This window comes from Kogia breviceps, chromosome 5 (genome assembly GCF_026419965.1).
Source record: "Kogia breviceps isolate mKogBre1 chromosome 5, mKogBre1 haplotype 1, whole genome shotgun sequence".
Lineage (NCBI taxonomy): Eukaryota > Metazoa > Chordata > Mammalia > Artiodactyla > Physeteridae > Kogia > Kogia breviceps.
The window spans coordinates 73,566,998-73,590,382 of record NC_081314.1 but is presented as its reverse complement, the minus strand read 5'-3'; the positions used below and the strand labels follow the sequence as shown (position 1 = coordinate 73,590,382).

General features: G+C 37.3%; 1 protein-coding gene across 2 annotated transcripts in view; it reads right to left on the bottom strand.

The window, feature by feature from the left end:
- The window catches only part of CCDC50 (coiled-coil domain containing 50), a 62,466-nt gene that overhangs the window by 21,222 nt on the left and 17,859 nt on the right, over nt 1–23,385 (bottom strand). For both annotated transcript variants that reach the window (XM_059064250.2, XM_059064252.2), the window contains exons 2-5: nt 14,522–14,584; nt 13,264–13,390; nt 10,238–10,328; nt 2,424–2,541 (exon numbers count right to left, since the gene is read on the bottom strand). In XM_059064250.2, the coding sequence (XP_058920233.1) occupies nt 2,424–2,541; nt 10,238–10,328; nt 13,264–13,390; nt 14,522–14,584 (399 nt within the window). The remainder of the gene's footprint in view (nt 1–2,423; nt 2,542–10,237; nt 10,329–13,263; nt 13,391–14,521; nt 14,585–23,385) is intronic.

Sequence of the window (23,385 nt, the reverse complement as noted above, 5' to 3'; positions counted from 1 at the left end):
CCTTATACCCAATACATACATAAATATATATGTATATACGTATACATATATATACACCCACACATATGTTTGCATATATATATATGCATATATATATGCAAACATTTGATTTGTGTGCTTCCATGTTTGTCTTTCAAAATAAAATGATTTTTTTGTTTAAATAGACAAAATACTATGTAGTACACACATTGCATTAATATATGTATAAATAATAGTATTTTAGAGTTTATAAGTCTTCAGAAAAATTACATTGTTTAATCTTCTCAACATCCATGCGAAGGACTCATTTTTAGAATCTCCATTTTAGAGATGAGAAAAAGGCTTAGAGTGATTACAGTAGATAACTTCCTTAACATTACAATTTTTCTAAGGAATGGATGAAACATGAATCAAGGTCTAATGACTCCAAAGACCATGACTTAAAGTCTCTAATATGCTTGCAATACAGGTAAGTGGCTTTGAAAAAAAAACATGGATTCATAAATGAATAAGATATACCATTTCAATCAATATAAATCTGACAGATGTTTTGGATAATTTCAGATTTGTAGAAAATCTATAAATGATTATTCTTAAAAGATTAATTTATTAAAGTTTAAGTAAAATGAAAGCTAAAACAACTACTTCTGTAATGATTTGCTGTGATTATTATAAGACAGACAAAAATCATATTGCACGCAAAGTATAATTAAAGAATATCCCTTATGTGTTGGGAAAGGACCACTGCAAAGAACTTAAGGCTGCTTTGTAAATATGAGCTGGACTGCAATATGGTTTCTGTGGAACTTAACTTAGTCTAACTCAAAGGCATATGAATGAAGATCACATGTTCAGCGATATATAGTCTCCCAACAACACAACTGAAGAGATATTCCAACAGTACTTTACAGGCACACTCTCAGAAGGTCACTGTTTTCTCTTACCAATCCCCCCCCAACTCCAAAAAAGTAGCATATATGCCATTCTCCATAACTTTACAAAAGCAGTTAAATAGAGATTTGTAAAAATTTTAGGTGTCCCTGAAAATCCACTGAATTCTTAACATAGTCTAGAGAGATGAATCAGTATGTCAGCACTCTGGTCAAAACCACCAGGCTTGAGTCCCAATTCAAGTTAGTATAAGGTTTTAATAGAGGAATGCTAAAAGTAGTACTTTAGTGTACTTAATTTACTTACCACCCTAATGTTTTACGCCAGACCACATTTCTAAGTTTTTAATTAAAGCTGACAAGTAACTCTTTACCTTCTGACCTCTAGTACAGAAAAATATGGCAATAATTTTTCTTTTTAAATGATGTATCACATTTGTTTAGAAAAACCAGCATAAGGAAAATGGCTATCAAAAAAGAGCTGAGCATTTTACATATGGAAGAACAACACACCAAGCAATAAGTAGAGAATCAGCCTGCTTACTGATTGTGTTATAGAGCTGAGCTCTACTGATTAGGATAGATTTAGAACAATGTGACTGCAAGACTCAAACTATAATAATCCTATCACCTACATATATGTATCTTTCATTCTACTCATCAAAGACAAATACCTACTTACCTTTTACAATGAAATTATAGAAAAGCAATTGACAATTAATTTTCAAGGGACTTGGGGATCACTGACCTTAAAATCTTTACTCTCTAGAAGCAGCTTTTAGATTTTATTTAGCTGGTATACTAAGTATAGTCTCCAAGCTGAACTACAATAAATACTGACACTAAAAACTATAGGAAATGTCTTTCCTTTGACAGATCTTTAAAAAGGACTGAACAATATTTGTCAATACTCATTTCCCAACACACTTTTAAGATAAAGAATCACCACCACCACAAGTGCCACCACCACACCATCACCACCACATTGCAAAAGCAAGCACTAGAGAAGGGATCTATCTCAGAAATTTTTCTGTATGGTAATCAAATAGCAAAGAAAGCATCAAGAGCAAAAAATGAACAGAGAATCTTAAAATTCAATTTTGTCATCAGCAGGCTAACCCATTGGCCTAGGTTTAAAAGAAGCATGGAAAAAAAGCTTTGGTATCCAGTAACTGATAAATGCTGTACCTCCTTTATTATTTGTGCCACTTTGCTGATTCAAACAGTACTGCTCAGATTTCCTTGAGAAAGATCATGCCCAGAGACTCATATGCCACTTTTCCACACCCCAGTTTATGTGCTTAGAATGTAATACAACATTCCAAGTAGCAATAGTGCAAAAGAATGCATGCCTAATTTTGCTAAACTATATTCAAGTTTTAACAGCCATAAAAATGGCTCTGGTCATCCAACTAAGGAACAGATTAATTTATCAGATAAGATAAAATTCCACCACAGATCCAAAGGGGCCCTAGGGTCACTTTACAGACAAATTTAAAGGGGTGTCTTGCAACTGTGTCTAAGGATAGAGTAGGTCATGATGTAAGAACTTACCTCCATCTTCATAATAGTAATTATCACCATAAGCATTGGCTCCAGGGGACTCTGGAAAGTGTTTTTTTCGCTTTTTCTCTTCCTGTAACTCTTTTTCTTGCAAGAGTCGAGCTATGTCCTGCAAATACAAAGAGAAAGGAAATAAATATTACCAGAGAATGAACAAACTCCATACAGTGACCCTACAGGTCAATGGTTTGACATTCCACTGCCAGGCTTTCGTGGCTCTGCCTCCAGCTAGGCTCTCTAGACTTTCTGATATTAAGCTCTTTCTGTCCAAAAGGGCACAAGATCCAGATGAGAGGGAAAGGTTTTTTTAATTGAATTTAAATCTAACTTAACTTGAAGACATTCAAATGTAATGTTCCTAAAGGTGGTTATAGAACAGAATTTTTTAAATACATATTTATGGGCCCTTTTTCCAAGATGATGATTCACTAAGTCTGAATGAGGAAGAGTACCATAATCTATAAACTTTTATAAACCGTATTTACAATGTAATTTTGAAACTTTTTTAAAAGAATTTTTCAGTTGATTCTGATTTAGCTTTGCATTAGAGGACCACTGTCTTTAACTATCAATAAAAAAGAGAAAACAGTCTTCCTCCTGTCTCCCCTCTGCTCTATCTTCAGGCAAGTTTTTAGCAGTTACTGAGTGATGAATAATAACATTCTGACTGCGTCCCCTAAATGATTACCGTCCCCCATGAAAACAAAAGTATATACAAATAACTGCAATACAACTAAATTATAAATGCCTCAAAAAAGAGGGTAAAATGTCTATGGGAGCACAAAAGAAGGAATATTATTTCTACTCAAACAGATTAGTTCAAGGCTTTGAATTAATGTCAGGTTTTGAACAAATAATTGGATTCCAACAGGCAAGGGAAGAACAGAGAACAACATCAGCAAAGTTATAAATATTTTAATGGGCATCAATCTAGGGAACAACCAATAGTCCAATTAGAACACTGGATGTGGGGTGTTACAGAGAAAGGTGAGGCTAAAAAACCAGGCAGAAGCTGGATCATAGGCACCCCTTACAATCTTAAGAAGTCTGGCATCTGTAATGTAAGGGATGAGGAGTTCCTAAACGTTTTGAGCTAGAAAGTGACAATGTTCTGAATTTGAAGATTATTTCTATGAAAGGCCCAATAAAATAGCACATAAACTTTATTCACGTACACTTTTTTGGAAAAAAGATCCCTAGCCATCATCAGATTCTTAAAGATCTTACAAATATGGCAACAATACTCACCGATGCAAATGGTAATAACAGCCATAGGTAGTTTGAGGGGCTAACTTCTTTATATTTACAATGAGGAATATAAGATGTGCTCAGTGTAAATGGTGCAAATTTTGAGGCAAGAATTAATCACTATTCTTCTTTTTGCAATTTTCTGAATAAGTCAAAGTGAAGAATATACTAAGACGGCAAGGCAAATAAAATTCATCTGAATGACTCAATTTCTCTTATATCAGTGTAGAAATAAGCTGGATACTGAGGCTAGGTAAATTGGCAAACGTTATCCATATACTTGGCTTTTAATGTTCACAAAATAGCCTTGCAAATCTGACTTTATGTTAAGTACACGCCTAAATTCAAACTTATAAATATACTATTAACATATATCCTTTAACTGATTTCTATGCTGGAAACTTCTCATAAGTCTGTAAAATATATACATACATATTTGATAAGTAATCCATGTAAAAGCACTCACAAAATACTGCAGCTCAGAATGAAAGGTAAAGAACACAATCCCACTTAAAACACAAGTACAATTTTCATGCAAAGAAATCTGCATTTCTAATACTTTGATGGAAAAAAATCCCCTAAACCTAAAGAATATGATGATTTTCTTTTTCCCTTCCAGTTCAAGTCAGAGATGCTTTAGAGACACTGGGAGAGAAACATTAACTACTAAAATGGATTTCTTTGGGCCTGAATTCTTTATCTGTAAAATAAAGAGTCTGAACTACTCAACCTTAAAGTCAAATGTCTTGACACCCTAATGCACCATTTTAATAAATCTGGGAGTGTTACCATGTGCCATCCCCTGTGCCAGGTTCATTCTATTTGATGTCTTGCAAAGCAATACACCAGTCAGTTAGGAGAGAGAGAGGTGTGACGAGATAATTTATTCTCCCCAAAGTAATACCTGTTACAGAATTTCCCAAATCCCTATTTATTTTACTGCAAAAGTAGGAAGAAAATGTAAACACTTCCCTGAGTTGTCACGTTTATTAAGCATCCAAAACTCATTTTCCTAAGTGGTTTGTTTTACTGAAAACAAAAAGTTTCCCTTGATATAACTGAATAAAAATATAAAGAAAAATTACCAGGTCCAACTGCCAGTAGAAATTATTAAACTGTACTCCAGGGACTTTACAATGCTTTGCTTCTATTGAATTTAGTCCTAATTAATACATAGTACTAAGCCTTCTCAATGTGAAAAGCCAAAGATGAACCAAACAGAAACAAAGGTGATGCCTCTTTTGTACAATGCATTAGCTAGTCAAAAGGAGGGCTTTTAACCAAGTAGAATAATAATAATCATAATGTGTCATGCACCTTAGCACCCAAACCTTTTGCTCTTTTAACCTCTCAGCTCTTTTCTGAGTAAGCTTCTTCTGTCTGAGAAGAACAAGAACAGCTAGCTAGACTTGAGGAGGAAAAGGATAAAGGAGGAAAAGGAAAATTGCTGCTATATTATAAACTGTGGTTTAGCCCAAGTCAGTTTTCTTCCCTGCTTTCCAACATTACTGCACAATGGGTTTAGTTAGGTGATTTCAATATAAAAAATTTCCCCTGAAACAAGCTAAAGATGGCAATTATTGGTCACAATGCTTGGATGCAGCTTAGTCACCCTTGACATAAACAACCTCCATATAGTCTTCAGCTTCCTTCCTGTTAAAGGTTAGTCTAGAACAGCATTTCCGAAGCTCTGTTTCTGAGAACACTGGTATCAAAAGTTTCTCCAAAAAAAAATAGAAAGCATTCAATAGAAAACATGTATTATATCTAACTCTTTAAACACATTAGCTCATTTTGACACTTTGATAAAAAGAAACCTGTTATCTTCCTGTAACCCAGGAATTTCCAAATTTATTTTGTGACAGATGCCTTTTTGTTACATAAAAAAATATAAAACTTATGAAACTAGTGTTCAATAAAACATAACTTGGGGAAAAAAATCTAAAAGAACTCAAGTCCTTCTGAAGTCACATTCAATTATTTTTTAATTAATCAGGTAGATTTACTTTGGGTTAATATGTAGAAACAACTCTGTTGCATAGAAGACTTCCTAGCAAATACATTTATTGAAACAACACTCAACTCTGGAAAACTGGAAGCTGTGAGCATAAGTAAGGGCACAGATAAGGATACTTGGAATGCTAGAGGAAAGTTATTTTAAGAAAAACATAGATTTACTGATCCCCTTCAATGGGTCAAACATTCTGCTAGAGACCTCCTATAGGGAAACAAGATACGTGGTCAATATCGTTATGTTCTTATCTATTAAGTGCTAGAAGAAAAATGATTAACCTAATGTAAGACACGCAAAGATGAGTGCTCTAAGAGAAGCATTCACACAATCAAGGTGCAATGAAATCCAGAGGAACCCCACGCATCTTTCTCAAGTAGAAGACAAATTACTGAACTGTGGTGCTGGATCCCTTAGGGTATTTTTATGGTTTATATGATTTTATATCAGGGTTACTTCCCCCTTAAAGTTTTCACCTCTATCATACAATAGTACTGGGGTTCAAAATGAGAAAATCTTGGGTATAAAGACAATCTAGAGGAGATCTGAAAATGTGATTGTCAAATGACTGTCAGAAAGAACAAAAAAAAGGAAGCCATTCCATTAGATTGCTAAATTTCTTTTATTAACTAGCAATTAACATATTAACATCTAACTCAGTAGGGAACTCAAAGCAGGAATAATCCCAGAAGGGTTACTCTGTAAGACCAGAAAAAGAGGGTGACACCAATTCCATTGCTATAAAAACATCAGTATAACTAGGATAAAAAGAGAGAAGAATTTTCTCAACCAGAAGAAACCCACTCACTCCCCCTGTCTGGCTATATATGTATAAACCTATTTCTAAAGTGCCAAAACACAGGAAAAAATTTCAGTTGCTAAAATTATTATTATCTGAGCTAGTCTCTAGATATTACCAACTTATATAAATATTTTTTTTAGAACACAAATTTCTAATGACCTTAAGAATGCTATGAAAAAGTACCATGGCTCACACTAGATTAATTTTTAATGTAAATTGGTTACTAAGTTTATCCCTGAACAGTTCACATTATAAATGGCTCCAAATTGTTGGACTAGTGCCATAGACTTTTCATAACATTGTTGGCCATGCTACTGTTTATTTACGCAAAAAAAAAAGTTTTTTGCTAAAATAGTTTCACATTCTCATATATTTGGACCTAGGTTCAAAGACACACATATGTATACATTCACACACAATTAGTTAAGAGTTTTATTTAAGAATAACTGAGTTAAATCAACTAAACACACATTTCTTGGCTTCATTAAACAACACTGACAAATGCTAAAGCTGTGACCAAAGAGAAAGATCCCAATAAAATTAAGCACCCCATGTTAATCACAAACTCATACAGTCCAGTATTACCAAACACTACAAGCCCCTTCAACAGGGCACTGAGAGGAAGGAAGGAAGGAAGAGGCAAAGAGAGAAAAGAGGGAGGGAAAGGAAGGAGGGAGAGGCCACAATGCTGGTAAGAATACAAAAGATCTTTTTTAAACTTTTCTACATCTGTCTCCCCAATAGAAATGCTACCTTCCTTACATCTGTGCTCTGTTAAAAAACACAAAAATTATACCATAAAAAAGCTAGACATGCTAATTCACCCACACAAAGTCGTATAACTCTACTCACGAACAATGTTGCTCAGAAAAAAATCTGTCCCAAGAGGAAAGGGGCCTTGGATTCTACATCTGTTTTGGGGGAGTATGAACTACCCAAGAGAGTTGACCCCAAAAATCTCTAAAAGAGATTTGGGTGAAAATCCAGAGAGGAATTTTCCACAGCCCTGCCATTCAGTAAGAACTCATTAGCTAAGCAGATTTTACAAGGAAGCAGAAGAGCATGGCAGGGTGAGGAGCGGGTGAATTCGGACAGTTGATGAGTAACAGGCAATGCAAAGTTGGCCAGAAAAATTAGCACAATTGTCTTAGTCTCCCCTATTAGGCACCCTGGACTAAAATAAATAAGCATTATCATACATCCTTCAACATCAAACTTTACTAATGCAGATTTTGTTTATTTAATATAACAACATACTAGTCAGCTGGAAGTCACATTTTTCTACAACAGAAGAACATCTTGGCGGGACAACCATCTAATCTAAGGCATCAGTGAAAAGTCAAAAAAGTCTGAAAGCAGTTTTTTAAAGGCTAGTCTCACTAAACGTCCACAACTGGATTTCTCATCTCTCGTTCCACTGCACTGGGGAAGGGGGAACATTTCAGTAGGTCAAACAGTAGTGGAAGGCAATGTAGCAAGGAGGGCAGTAAAGGCATAAACTCCTGAAGATCCCTCAGATCAGACCATACTAGAACACACCTAAGCCTGTGTATTGTTTCCCCTTTCTAATTTCATGCTTATCTCACTATAAGAGAAATCAGAGCTGTTGAAAGGGGCAGAATGGTAGGGAAAACACCTGGCAAGAAAGCAAAAAGGAAAAAGCAACTATTAATTTAATATGTGGCAGAGACTTTATATACTTAATTTTATTTAAACTTCACAAGAGCCCTTTGGGGTAAGTTTGGAGTTACCACAGACTTCTTCAATTTGGAACCTGAGGTTCTACATGCTTAAGTGAGATGCTAAAAGTCTCAGCTAAAAGTTAAATGGATAAGATTCAAACCCAGGATAGTCTAACTCCAAAGTCTCTGTGTTCTATGTTGTGTCACAGTATATCCAGGTCAGAGGCAGTCAGTCAGGAGACTGAACTGTACAGACATTTCTCTGGCATCTTATTGTAGCTTGGGACCAGTAATTTACTTCTTCAAGACTTAATTTCTTCATCTGAAAAATGCAGTTATTCACTACACTACACACTTTATATAGTATTAACAATGAGATTATTGTGATTGCTATTTAGATTCCACATGCGTAAAATAAAGTATTTTGGTTTCCCGAATACTGTTTTTCCCCAAATGGGGTGGGAGGAGGGGGGGGGGGGAAATTACAGGACACCAGTAGCATTTATAAGAAGCCAACTTCATTACTCTGTGATTTTTAAAATAGAAGCTTTTCTGTCTACAAAACATAATCACTTCTTTCAGTTGCAAGTTTCATCTCCAAGGCAGTCTTGACTATAGAGATGCAACACATCCTGTAGTAAGAAAGAGCTCCTGTGTTGCTAACAGGAAGGATGAAAAGGAATCCTTAATTCCTACTCACAACTCTGATCATCACATAATCATGGTTTGTTTTTTAAAGAAATAGCTAAATACACTCACACCAGGCGTCTCACACTCACCTGGCATTGAACAAGGAGTTCCAGAGGAACAAGGATGGCTCAGTGGAGGAACAGAAGATGCAGGCTGGTTCACTGGATAACCCTGATTATATCTATTTAATAGGGTGATCGTATGTGCCAGTTTGCCCAGGAGAGTCCCAGTTTATGTACTTATTAATAGCACCCCCTTTAACCCTGAAAAGTATTTCTGAGTATGCAAAATACCATATGGTCATTCTACTATTAAAAATAATAAATCATTTTTTTCCTTATTATAAATCAAGACAATGGCCAAGAACAGCACAATAGGTGTAAAAAAAGCAGAGAGAGAATCAATGCAAATTGAAAAGGAACCGTTTGAAATGCTGAAAACATAACACAAAAGCAAGTGATCATTAAGTGCAAATTCAAGTCTCCTCACAAACCATATACTACTGTTAATTTTAGCCATTTTCAGCTTTAAAAACAACACAGTTTAAAAAAATATACAGAATCAAACAGATCATCGTTTTGAGGCAGCATATCAGAGGAGAGTGAAACCATTAACAAAAAAGAATGAGAGCAATGAACAGTCTCTGACTCCTGTTCAGGCTACATTCAAGGTCTGCTCTCCCTAAAGTTGTGGGAATAACCCACAGACAGACACCCAGTATTGAGCTGAAGCATCCCTTAAAAATTCATTTATACCAAGAACTTCAGAACATGATCTTATTCGGAAATAGGATCTTTGCAGATATAATAAAGAGGAGATCATACTGGATTAGGGTGGGTCCTCAAGCCAATGACTGGTGTCCTTATAAGAAAACAAAAGGACAAAAAGATACAGGGAAGAAGGCCATGTGACAATAAAGGTAGAGACTGACATGATGCAACTACAAGCCAAGGAATGCCAGACAGCCAAGAGCCACCAGAAGCTAGGAGGAGGCAAAGAAGGATCTTTCCTAATAGGTAGCATGGCCCTGTGAACATCTTAATTTCGATTTGCAGCCTTCAGAACTGTGAGAGAGTAAAGTTCTATTGTTTTAAGCCACATTTGTGGTAATTTGTTACAGCAGGCCTACGGAAACGAATTCACAATTTATGTCAAATTATCCATTATCATCTTTTAAGATTTCACCACTTAAACAACTGGTCAAAGGGCAATAAACAGTGGTTCCTGGAGGGTGACACTTGACTATGCACCCCAAAAGGGGAGAGCTCTTCTGCCCATCCAGCAACGCTACACTGAGCCTGTGAATACAGAAAGTCACAGCTCTGGAGCTGAGCAGTCCTCCTCTGTGGGGTGGAAGGGCACTAAGTTGTACCTCATCCTTCTTCTCCTGAATGCGTCGTCTCTCCGCCTCAATAGCCAGCTTCTCCTGAATCTCCTGTGCAATTTCACAGTCTTGTTGTTCACTACAACACAAAGGTGAAAAGAACATGAATAAAGAACATAAGGAATGATTTTTCCTAAACACAATTTCCTGAATACTCGCTATGAGCCAGTGCATATTTTTATCTCACTTAATCTTCACAATAATGATGCAAAGAGGTTGATATTGTCATAGCCTACAGATGAAAAAACTTGAGGCCCAGAGTAGTGGAATCATTTCCCTAAGACTGCAGAGAGAAAATAAGTGGTAGAATCAGAATGCAATACCCAGACACTACAATGGAAAGCTCCAGGCTTTTTCTATACTACCATATCACCTCACCCTACTGGGGTGGCTTTACAGAGACAGTCATGTTCCCTCAAAGGAGACGTATACTATGAGAATAAGGTCCACAAATAACCAAATACGTACAGAGTATGCAGAAAAAAATTGGGAGTGAGTTCACTAAAATGTCAATAATACTGTGGCCACCTAGAGGTGGTGGTATGACTTTAAAATGATTTTTATAAATTTTTTAATTAGAGCCATTTTTTTTCAGTTTCAATAAAACTTTTAAAAAGGGGGGAAAAAAAACCCAATGTATATTCCCTAACTTTAGGTCCCAGGAGAAACCTCTGTGACTGATGCCAGTTTCCTTAATACTCTGGCCACTAAAAAACCCAAATGTTATAATACTGCTGCTACCACAGTTTTGTTTTGTTTTGGCATTTGTGCATTCAAAAAGATTCAAACAACACCTGCTATCATCCAGGCACCATGCTCAACACTGAGGATACGAAAATAAATAAATCTCCATCCTGCACTCAGAAGCCCACAGTACATTCTGGTGGGAGAAACAAGACAAATCATTTTGGTGGGAGAAATAGATCCTTTAAAACAGCACCTATGAAACAGTGGTTCCAACAGTAAATGGGGTTTGGATCTCTCAGAGATGGCTACAGGTACACAAGTCTTCTGGTTGCAGATTTCAAGAAAAGTCACTGGGCAGCGTAGAACTCTAGAGTGTGATAGTGCTGAGGAGGCAGCCTTTACACAGCCTTTACAATCTTTAACTGCTAACTAGGAGAGAGATATAGGCATGTTTAGAGTTCACTATCTAAAAAGATGCTGGGACAAAATTACAATTGTGGTTTATATATGCAGTTCATTTGCTACACAAATATTTCCTCTTATTCTCCCCCTGCCAGATGAACTTAAAGTACTCAGTTAATCTAGTCTTGGTTGTATATTCCATGTTTAATGGCAGTCTTTTGTAAGTGAAAAGTGTTGGGTGTTGGGGGCAATATCCTAACTTCTCTGGAGGAATCGAAATCCATACGTTCTATTCTAACAAAACTGAGGGGATGAAGACTATTCTCATTTGTATAAAGAACTGGTCACTTTCAACATGTTTAGAAATAGGTGTAGGTGAAAGTAGATGTGTGTGCACATGGGGGTATGTATGTATGTGTATAACGCACATACAGGACAGAAAGGGAGGAAGGGAATACAAGACAGAGAGCACAGGCCAGAAGCAGAAATGGTAAGCTTTTTTAGAATCAGTAGAAAAATCACTGGACAAGATGCCTGGAGACCTGATTTCCAGTCCTGCCACTGTTAACCAGTGAATCATGCCTTCTTATGTCGTCTTATCAGCTACAAAAGTTTTTGGACTTAAGGACTTCATATTACATTCAAGTATTCTGAACCATTCAAACCATAGAACTGAAAATAAAAATCTACTCATTTTTTTATTTCCATACCCTCTTTTCATTCACTTTTTTTAAAACTTACCAAAACGTGTTTATTAATCTAGTTTTAAAAATATGGAATGCTTCACAAATTTGTGTGTCGCTTTGGTAAACGCTCAGAGTTTTTTTTCCCTGAGTCCCTTAAAGGCAATGGCTATGTTTTATTCATATCTGAGCTATCTGGTGCCTTTCACGGTGGCAGAGTTATTAGCAAGAGTCAGTAAGAATGTTTATGTACAAAATAAGGAAGCTGAATAAAATCACAAATAAAGTCCTCTCTGAAAAGAATAAAATAGAAAAAACCTTTCCTCAAAGGCAGCAAAAATAATAGGCTATCCTGTTTACTTAAACATGACAACTAAAGTAAACAGAAGGGTCCCTTCACTTCCTCCTTTACCCCTTCCTCCTCAAAACAATTTTGTGGTTAAATCCACCATTAGAGATTTAGGTATAGGAGCCTCTCTCAAAGAAGAAATGTACTCTGTGAGCCTTTAAAACATTAAAAAGTCATTGTGTTGGAAGAGACCTTAGACATGATCTCTCCATTTAGGAGGAGACAGAGAAATAACTTTGGTCAGACACTGAAGTTATGAAGAGAACTAAGGGTACGATTCAGAGCTTTCCAAAAGATTCTGCCTCTACTTAAAAAGCAAGGGGTTTGGGACTTCCCTGCGGTCCAGTGGTCAGGACGTGGTGCTTTTACTGCTGGGGCACAGGTTTGATCCCTGGTCAGGGAACTAAGACCCCGCAAGCTGTGCGGCACAGCCACACAAAAAGAAAAGCCAGAGGTTCGAGGAAAATAGGAGTAGCAAACACTGCTAGGAAACAATAAGGGAACCCAACAGACCTCATAAAGTTCTTTGATATCCAGTGTTTCGATGGATTCCCCCCAAAAGCCCAGGAGGCAGAGGAGACAGAGATCATTTGCCCCCTGTACAGGTAAGGAAAACTGAGTCAGAGAGGTGGACCAAATGACTCAAAGTCATCAGTGAAGAATGTTGAGTCCATACCAGAAACCACATGTGCCAAAAGCTAGTACAGTATTCCAACAACAAAGACAATTTTTTTAATTCAAAGTAAACTATGGGATAGTCACTGTAGGATTTGTAATCTAATAGTGAAAGGAATCAGAGGAACAGATGGAGAGTCCTCTTCCCTGTCCTGGTTGCTGACCCCACAGAGAAAACCAGTCCGGGCATGATGCCCTCCCAATCCCCAAGTCCTCACAGGTCTTTGTAGCGCTTCTGCAGCTGAGCCTGAGCTTTCAGATCTTCCTCTTGAAGCTGCTTAGCCACCTGGAGATCATGCTGGACCAAACGGTTCCGCTGAACATTCGATGCCAAATGATGCTCAACTGGATAGTAAAATTGGAGAGAGGAATTATAATGCTTTGGCTTATTAATGATAAACCTGAGAATAGACTTAAGAAGAGCCTTTCCATTAAAAAGGGCTTCACATCCATCATTTCATCTTATGCTCTAAATAACTCTGTATAATACGCAGCACAGGAGTTATTATTTTCATCTCTCCATTGCAGAAAAAGAGAAACAGAAAGGTTAAGTAATTTGTATTGGGCACAAGATAAAATAGTGGCAGCGCTAGGACCTCTACTCAAATAATCTAAAACCAGGGCCAGTGTTCTTTCTGCTCTACAAGTTGCCACCTTATTTATAAAATACTATTTCAATACTGAATTTTTATATTGACACACGAATTAATGATTCACAAGTTACAAATTCATACTTCACGTACTTTTTAAGTAAACTTTGAAGGGCTAAATCTGTGTATGGATAATCATACTTTTTTTTTTTTTTTTTTTTTTTTTTGCGGTACGCGGGCCTGTCACTGTTGTGGCCTCTCCCATTGCGGAGAACAGGCTCCGGACGCGCAGGCTCAGCGGCCATGGCTCACGGGCCCAGCCGCTCCATGGCATGTGGGATCTTCCCGGACCGGTGCATGAACCGGCGTCCCCTGCATTGGCAGGGGGACTCTCAACCACTGTGCCACCAGGGAAGCCCCTTAACGTACTTTTGTATAACACATATAACTTAGATTTACCATTCATGAGTACATACATAAAAATTCAGAAAAATCTAAAATCTAGACACCGCCCTCGCCTGGGAAAGATGTTCAGGCCTCCTATTCTAGGGGAAGGAACCCATCCGTCTGCCAGCCTCCTACACACCCCCGATGCATGTATAACCGCTATCTCCCTCCTATAGCACTAAGGCAAAGGAAATGGTTCAAGTCCCTCTTTTCCTCCGATACACCCAACAGTCTTCTCATCCCTAGCAGCTATCTGACTTCAACACACCCAGAACTTCATTCTTCACTGAGGTGTGTCATTTGCCTAGACAGATTCCTCAGGATGGATGGGTGATATAGCCGGAAGACTCTGTTTTCTCCCTGACTCACCCTGAGAAATCTGCCTCAAGCTACCACTAAAAAAGAAAACTGAAGGAGCACGTGGAGGGCTATTACTCACTCTCTTGTTCCTGCAGGCTGTGGGCCAGGGTGTGGTCCTCCAGGACAGCAAAATCTCGGCACACTGCAGAGGATGAGGGAGAAGGGCAGACGGAAGGCTCATTAGTAGTACTTTAACATAAAAAGAAAAAGATCTTGTTCAGGACTTCAAAGACTTCATCCTAATATTTTAGGATGATCAACTTTATAACTCTCAATGCACAAAACAGTGACTAGTTAGTATAAAGTCTTCATTCACAAAAATCCACATAGTACCTGCTCAGGGCCAAGAACAAGGTGTCACAAAATAATGGTTAGGTCCCTGGCCTAAGGAAATTAATCACAGAATCAGAACCCAGAGGCCCAGAAATTCTAATCCACTTCTATAAACAGAGGGCAAGGACTGCTGTAATAATAAGAGACAAGAATGTTTCACATATTGCAGCTGAGAAAAATCTGAGTTTTTGCATGGTCAGAGGAGTTAAGCCATCTGGGATTCAGAGGATCCTTTCCCAGAGACTTATGTATATCCGTGCTCTTAAGGAAAAACACACCTTTATTAGTCCCTTAGGCAGGAGCAGATCTCTACTTTAAGTGTAGTCACATTCTTCAATGGGTCCATACCCTCTGACACGAGTTAGAACTGGTTCTCTAGGTCTCTCTAAATATAGAGCTGCCTTAAGAGAGCCTGCAAACCAAAAGACAGTGGGAACCTTGAAGGGTACCAGGCATCTGCCCCTAACTTTGCCTCCATCTGGAGAGCCAGGCAAGAGCGTTTCCTGGACTACTTTCTTAGACACAAATAAGAAGAGATGGTCTTAAAGGTCCACTCTACCCCAAACTGTAATTTAAACTTCTGCTTCTTAAAACAAACATACATGTGAAGGACTCTTATCATGAAAAATGCTGTTTAGTTTGTTTTAAGGATGTGTAGTTTAGGTGATATATCTTTACTCTATTCCAAACATGTACCTCACATTAAGGAGGAAAGTTCCCAAAGCCTCAGACTATTGCAATGTGTAGGACTCATGAAACTGTCCTCTAGGGCTTACCAGAGTTTACAGATTTCTTTCTGAAGCTCTGACTTTGTCTGTGAAGACAATTAATTAAAACAGAATGAAAAAACATTCCTTTGCCATTCTTAGCACTTATGTGTATTCACATACACATTCACACAGACCTGTCCCTCTCTGAGAGATAATGCAACAAAAAAGCAGGCAGAGCTTAGAGACGTCAAGATTACTCCGAAAAGGTTTTATGATGGAAAAATCATTTCTGCCCAAAAATCATATTAAACCAAATATGACCTACTTAGCCCTGGCTCAAATGCAACTATAAAACCAGCAATTTCAATAGAAAGTCCTGCTCTTTTACATCCAATATATTCTCAGCAAATCCTAACAACTTGAGGCCCAGGTCAAAGTTCCCCAATATTTCACAGAATGAAAGTGCTTTCAAGAAGAGCTATTTAAACCTCTTATTTAATAGGTGAGGAAAATAAGAGCCAGAAGGAAGAAAGGGCTTATTAAGGCTATATACATAGTTTGCTGGTGGCAGGGCTGGAAGTCAGTTTCTCAGCAAGCAAGAGCTCTTTCTGCTTCTGACAACCAGGCCTCCTGGACTCTGGTAAACCACAGTCAGAACAGACTGAAAGAAGATATTCTATACTGACCAACATGCATTCTCTAAAACACTTAGCTGATTAACATTAATTAATTAAATGTCTAAGACACATATGGAGTTAGTTCATAGAAAACAGATATTCAGAATGAATATTTTAAAAAGTTTAAAAGCCACTTCAATTTATGTTATTTAGAGCAGAAAGGTAGGCCAAAACAATATATTTTAAATGCTTTTAATATTATGCTGAATAAAAAATTATAAAACTACTACAGTTTTCCATGTGGATAACCATGTGAATAACTGCAATAATTTCATGTTTTTTATTTCAGTCAGCATGACATTAAAAATATAATGCTGGGCTTCCCTGGTGGCGCAGTGGTTGAGAATCCGCCTGCCAATGCAGGGGATACGGGTTCGTGCCCCGGTCCGGGAAGATCCCACATGCCACGGAGCGGCTGGGCCCGTGAGCCATGGCCGCTGAGCCTGTGCGTCCCGAGCCTTCGCTCCGCTACGGGAAAGGCCACAACAGTGAGAGGCCCGCGTACCACCAAAAAAAAAAAAAAAAAAAATATATATATATATATATATATATAATGTTTATGGACACATATACCTGTAGTAAAAATATATGTTTTTAATATCTGGCATTGACATAGTGACCCCTAGAGACACACGCAAAGGGACAGGTGTGCCTTTACCATATATATGCTGTTCCACTGCTTTACAAACAAACTAGAGAAGACTGAATGAAGTGAGGCAAAATATTAACATCTATTAAATTTAGGTGATAGGTTCCTGGGTTTCTATATTTTCTGTGCTTTTACTGCACTTAAATTCTACAGGTAAATATAAAAACTTTAAAAATTCACATCTTTATTTCATCAGCAGCACATATAAACCATAAACATGATGACACATTTGACATATCATAATATACCAAGGAATGTATAAATTTATGATTACCTTAATAATGACTCTTCTTAATCATTTCTTAATATGTAAAAAGCAAGGCTGAAGTATATTTAATTATTGTGATTTGACCCTGAATCTTATTACAGTAGAGGCTGAATTGGTACCCACAAAATACGGGTAAGGCCTGTGCTAGTAAAGAACCTAGAAGATATTCCATGACTACAAAGATGTACACACACTCATACATGCACAGGGTTGTATTGTCAATACACAGATTTAGCCCTTCAAAGTTTACTAAAAACTTCCAAATATATCGTCTCATTTATGCAGAAATATTACTTACTTAATCCATAATTTCCTATGCATCCACTCTAGTTGCTTTCAAAGTCAGCCTCTGTATTCTTTGCAATGCTAATCTAATGCAAGCTGGGAAAGTCACATATCCAGCCACCTTGCAAATCAGTAATCAGTTTGGCAATCACAGAAAACAATTCTCAGCCAGGACAAGTTCAAAGCCAGGAGCTTTGCTCCTCCTCTTATCCACTCTACTTTGAAGCAAATGGCTATAAACAGTACTGAGAATAAACAGCGTAAACTCATCTCACTACGTTTCCAGGCAGGCATGTTTAAGACCAACTACTGGACCCTGGGCTTTTATCCTGCCACTTCTCAAACTTTTTCCCTCCTATGTTCACTTTCATTCACCCTAATCTCAGGTTATCTTCTTGCCATTAAGCCAACCCCATCATTCTCCATTCCCATCCAGCCCTGCAATCTCTACACCTTCCACACAGCTAGTGCTGGATGTAGAATAGAGTAGGACTTCAGGAGATCCTCATTAATAGAAAAAATGAAGGAATACTGGTCAATAAAGTCAAAGAACAGAGTTCCATAGACAGGAGGAAAACAATGTTATGAATAGAATTAAGCTCTGTCCTTAACGACAGCATCACAGAGACTTGTAAAATTTTTCAGACATTCAAATAAAAACTAGAAACCTCTCCCTTTCCCATGAAAAGAACAGAGCTTTAGTGATTTTTAAAATCCAGATATGTACATATAGACAGTGGATTAGTTTATATTAAGGCAAGCAAGTCTCAGGAATGGGAAGTAGGATTTATATATCTCCCACCTATTTTCCTTGAAGAGAAAGATGATTCTCATTCATCTGTGGATCCCTCTAAATAAACAAATGGCATAGTACGCACTTAGTAAACACAGTTATTCAACAAACGTTTGCTGAATTCTATTATTAGGAGGAATAAGTCATTTACAAGCCATCAAGGAGGTGGAGTTGACAGAAAGGTAAATAAGCATAATATAAAATTTAATAAAGGTTATAAAGACCTATAGAAAATTCCTTGAGGCATAAAAGTGGAGCAGTTGTGCTTGTTATGAACTGGGGGTAGGTATAAGGAGTAGGGGGTGACTTGGCAGAGCTATATCAGGAAACCTTAAAGTAGTTAACATACAAAACCAACCTCAAAGAAAGGTTAAAACTCCTAGGGCAGAAGTGGTAAGCATTCTTAGGAGAGGGACCAATTAACTCTATACAAACTAGAAGATGAGTGAAGAAGTCATTCCTGTTTTGTCATGTTTTTACCCACATCCCCAAACTTTCTGAAAAGAAATTGCTATGAAAACTTAGAAAGCTTCCTCCCACATAAAAATGCCTGGGTTACTAATACATTCACTAGAAACTATTTCTTTCAACTGTGTCTGTATTGCCTTTTATGTTCTGGTATAATTTTGTGAATTATTCTGTTTCAGTGTAAATGCTTTTAGTAGCAGATGGAATACATACTCACTGCTTTGAGAGCTGGGTTTATGCTTACTTTCCTTTGTTCTATACACATGGAAATACCCTCTATGAATGAGGAAGATGTTCCAGACACACATTTTGTCTTGAGAAGTTTGGTAATGACAGGCAACTGCAACTGACATTGATATAATACTTTGTAGATTACAATGCACTTTCACACTTATTCCTCCTAACTGTCTGAGGGTCTGAAGGTTTTATCAATATCCTCATTTTATTTATGAGGAAACTAGGCTCAGAGAAATAAACTGGCTTGACCAAGATAACCCAACAAATGCGCAAATGAACTGCAAACCAACCTGAGCTCTTCTGGCCTCCAATATTTCTGCTCAAAGAACTCCTAGAAGAAATGGGTCTATGTTTAAGTATGTCAGAAAAGAGTGATATTATTAAATACTAATTACAATAAGACAAATATGCATTAGGTTATTTGAAACTGAGGATGAAATAAAATTTAGGTAAGGGTGGTACATGTGTTGAGAAGGTGGGTTCCAGGTCCTAAAACAGAGCAATAAAAATGGACATAGTTTACTTTGTCTCACTATCTCCCAAGAAGAAGTCTCTAGCTATCACGGTTGGCCTGTGTTCACTTCTGAAAAGCAAGGACAAAAAAATTTTGCACAGTATTTCATAGATGACCTATAAGAAAAACCCTAGGTAGTAACTGCAGTGGGAAATTCCATGGAAAATCTCCCTTTGGGATCTAACTACTTTCCCCCATCTCCATCCAAAATCAATGGCTTTTCTTCCCTTTGGTAAGACAGTATTAATGAATTCAGACTAATGTGTCTCAGAGTTGTTAAAGACAATTTTAACTAAGAAATGATAACATAGGTAAAAGCCCTAAGCCTTTGTCTGCTGCCCTACAAGAGAAATGTCTCTCTAATTGATTAAAGAAGTCTCTTTCCTTTATTAAAAGCTTTAATAAAACTGCCTCAGTAGAAGACAAATGGGATGCAGGTAAACTGTGAATAGACCTCATCCTAATGCCAAATCTTCCACATTCTCAGCCCCAGCAAAGTTTATACATAGGGACTAAGATGACATCAACATCACCACCACTAATACCAACACCAAAACCAGTCTCCAACCCCATCACCACCACCATGAGTGGGAGCTTCTTAGAGATGCTCAGCTATGGAATGGAGACACTCTCCTAACCACCTGCCCAATTATGAGCCCCAAAACAACAAACACAGCTTTGAGCCCGTGGTCACTCTGACAACTGAAATTTCCCACTTTCAGGCAGAAAGCTGAAAACAATGAGAATAATACCCAAGTAATGTTTGAGCAATTAATTTATTAGGGATAAAGGGTAACTGAAAGGTAACCTTTGATCCTTCTCTGACTTTCAGTGTCTATAATCTCCATCTTGTTGAAATGAACAAAATTGAAGTACAGTATGACAGAGGAAGTAAGAGTGGCATCTAATTTGGGCTGATGCTAAAGAGGTAAACAACACAGGCGTTCCATACTCATTTACTTTGTTCCTAGTTAAAGCAGCCAATGGGAGGGCTACTTTTCTGATCAAGTCTCCAAATGCCCTGCTCTTTCCAATATACTATGGTTACTCCATCTGTCTGGGAGATAGAAGAGCCTTCTGAGCAGAGATCTATAAAATAATTAAATCAGATCCACCTTCCTGTACTTATTATCCTTAGTATAACTATCCCCCCTTACTAAACTACCCACACAGCACACACAGATTTCTGCAATTCCTTTATGAAAGACAAAGACTTTCATTCCACATAGTGTACAAATGATTGGGGCATCAGGTATCATTAACCACTGTTTCACTTGTTTGGGGATTCTTATGGTTATTGGTTTTGGTTTATGTTTTTCTTGGGTGGTTGGTGTGGGTGTGAAACACAGAGAATGGGGGAGTCTTGCAAGTCTGAGGGAAGTTTAGTCACCATTACACAGATGAGGGGCATAAGAATCCTTTTCTGTCTGCCAGCGGTTCCTCTCTACTCTCTAAAAAATTCATAATCAACCTTCAGAAACCTCATTCAAGTGTTACTTCTCTATTAATCCAATCCTATAGGACACAGAACCAAAACCATCACAACTGATACTCTCACACACCCAGCAGATTTACTTATGATTTTCCCCCCAGTGATTTCATAACATGTAGTAAATATAACACTGGAGAACTGATCATATAAATACATGTACTCATTTGTTTCCCCATTATACATTCAAGATACTGAAAGGTAGGAAAAATCTTATGGATCATTTTCTCTCCAATATTTATCTCAATGCCTGGGATGATGATTTTCAAATAAATCCTTGTGGAAAGGAGGGCTCCTGAGAAAAATGACTAGTATAAATGACGCACCATGAAATCTTGCATTTCCACATTCTCTAGCTTACCTAAACAAAGCTAAGAAGCTGCACATCTACCCACAATGCCTTAAATGACAGTAAAGGATTTCTGTTCCCAACACCCCAAATTTCAGATGTATTATAATGGAAAGGATAATTACCTGATAGACTCCTAGAACACCTAGAAAAGTTGTACACTCAGGCAGGTGGTCAATTCTTGGTTCCTTTAGATGACAATTAAGTACATCACTCAAAATGGCTCTGAAATTTAGAATAACATGCCAAGGATCACATAATTAAATATGTGGCATTTCCAAGATTAGACTCCAGGGCTATGAAAAATGTCTGTATACATGAGGACATGTTTATTAAGCTAAACAGCCTGACAGGGTACATAGGATGTATGTGGCATTTTAAAGCAGAATGCACTGTGTTAAGGTGCTGGCATGAATTTTCAGAATCTGGAGCTAGTCCCCTAAGCTATTTGTTTGATAAAACTGTCTCATGTCCTCAGAAGTCCTCTATAGTTGCAGGCTGCCAAATAGTCCTCAAAATTAGAAAATGTTAATAAATTAAGTATAAGGTGAATGAAAAACAAGTCAAGGATGACAGAAACAAACAAACAAAAAGTAGGAAGAGAGAAAAGTCCTGAGAAATCTAGTAACAGAAAGACATTTTCAGGGTTAATTATCCTTCCATCAACATTACAAAATGATAGAAAGCTACCCTTTTCATAAAAAGCTCCACAAAGATCAGAACAGTATAACCCAGGATTTTCTGCAAAGCACTACCAAATATCTGATCTGCTAAAGTCACCACCTTGGTTAGAAGTCTAAAATGTCTTAGAGCATCAAGAGGCTTTAATCCAAAATACCCCTGAAAATAATAAAGGCCCTGGATGACAGGTTGGGTTCCCAAGTTTCCTCAAATATTTCTAAATTTCAGTCACTGTTCATAAAAAGGTGCTGATCCATCACTTTCTTAAAATTACAGAAACTGATTATCAGAAAGGGTCTGAGTAGTTGTTAAGTCCAGCTTTATCCTGTCCAAATAATCATCTGGACTCCTCATAAATATTTAACCACAGGAAGCCCACTTCCTTTCAACACAGTTCCCTTTCGGGTAACTATAAAATGGTCTGTGGAAGGACAAAACCCGCCAATATATAGATATCATCCCTGGTCCTATTTCCAGTCCCAGAGTGCACTCACATTCCCTACAGTGTATGTGGGTGTTTTGTACAAACCACTGGCACTCTTCAGTCTGTTGTTTTCTACACACGATAGATGACCATCCACATGGCATATTATATGGGCTATGCACAGGTGAAGTCCTGAAGGTACTCGCCATGATACGGGCAGAGCCCAGGGCTAATTTCTGAGCCTAGTGTACACTGACTATAGCTGAAATACATGATTTTTCAAGTTAAATTTTCTTTAGAAAATACTAGAAAAGATAAACATCAAAATTCTAACATCGATCATGTGCTGTAGGACTATAATGTAGCTTATTTTCCTTCTAAAACATTTCTATATTTTCCAATTTATCTACCATGAAATGGAATCTTATTATTTATAATCCCTTGCATAACATTTTATAATAAAAAATACATGTTTTTAATCTAATTTAAGCATCGAAACAGTGAAGCAGCAAATATTTACTACAGGAAAAAATAAGTTGCAGTAGCGATGCTTATGGCTTCAATTTAATTATACTGTTTCCTTAAGGTTTAAGTTTTTTTTTTTTTTTTTAAGGAAAAATGTATGCTAACAAAAACAAAGTCTACGTAAGACCCCAAATTTGCATCTGATCTTCCTGAGAACCAAAGCAATCAGGGAAATATGAAAAGCTGTTCAGTTCTCATTATTGTAAAGGAGAAATAACACCAGTTCCTGACTGGAGAGAAATGTTTTACTAGTACCAAACACGAAAGCAAGTTCAGCCACCATGCTGGAACTTAAGTAGGAAACACTGAGTTATATAATGTACTCCTCAATAGTTGAAGCATGAGTTTTAAACATGTGTCTACATATACACACCTTCAACAAAAGAACAAGCTTGAGCTCAGTAAGGAGATATTTTAAAAAGCCAAACAAATGACTCAATCCCAACATTTAACTCTGATGCAATTTATCAAAATAGGTTCCTGAGCTTTTTTTTCCCCCTAATCCCCCCAATTCAAAGTTAAATGAAAGCCCCAGTAACCC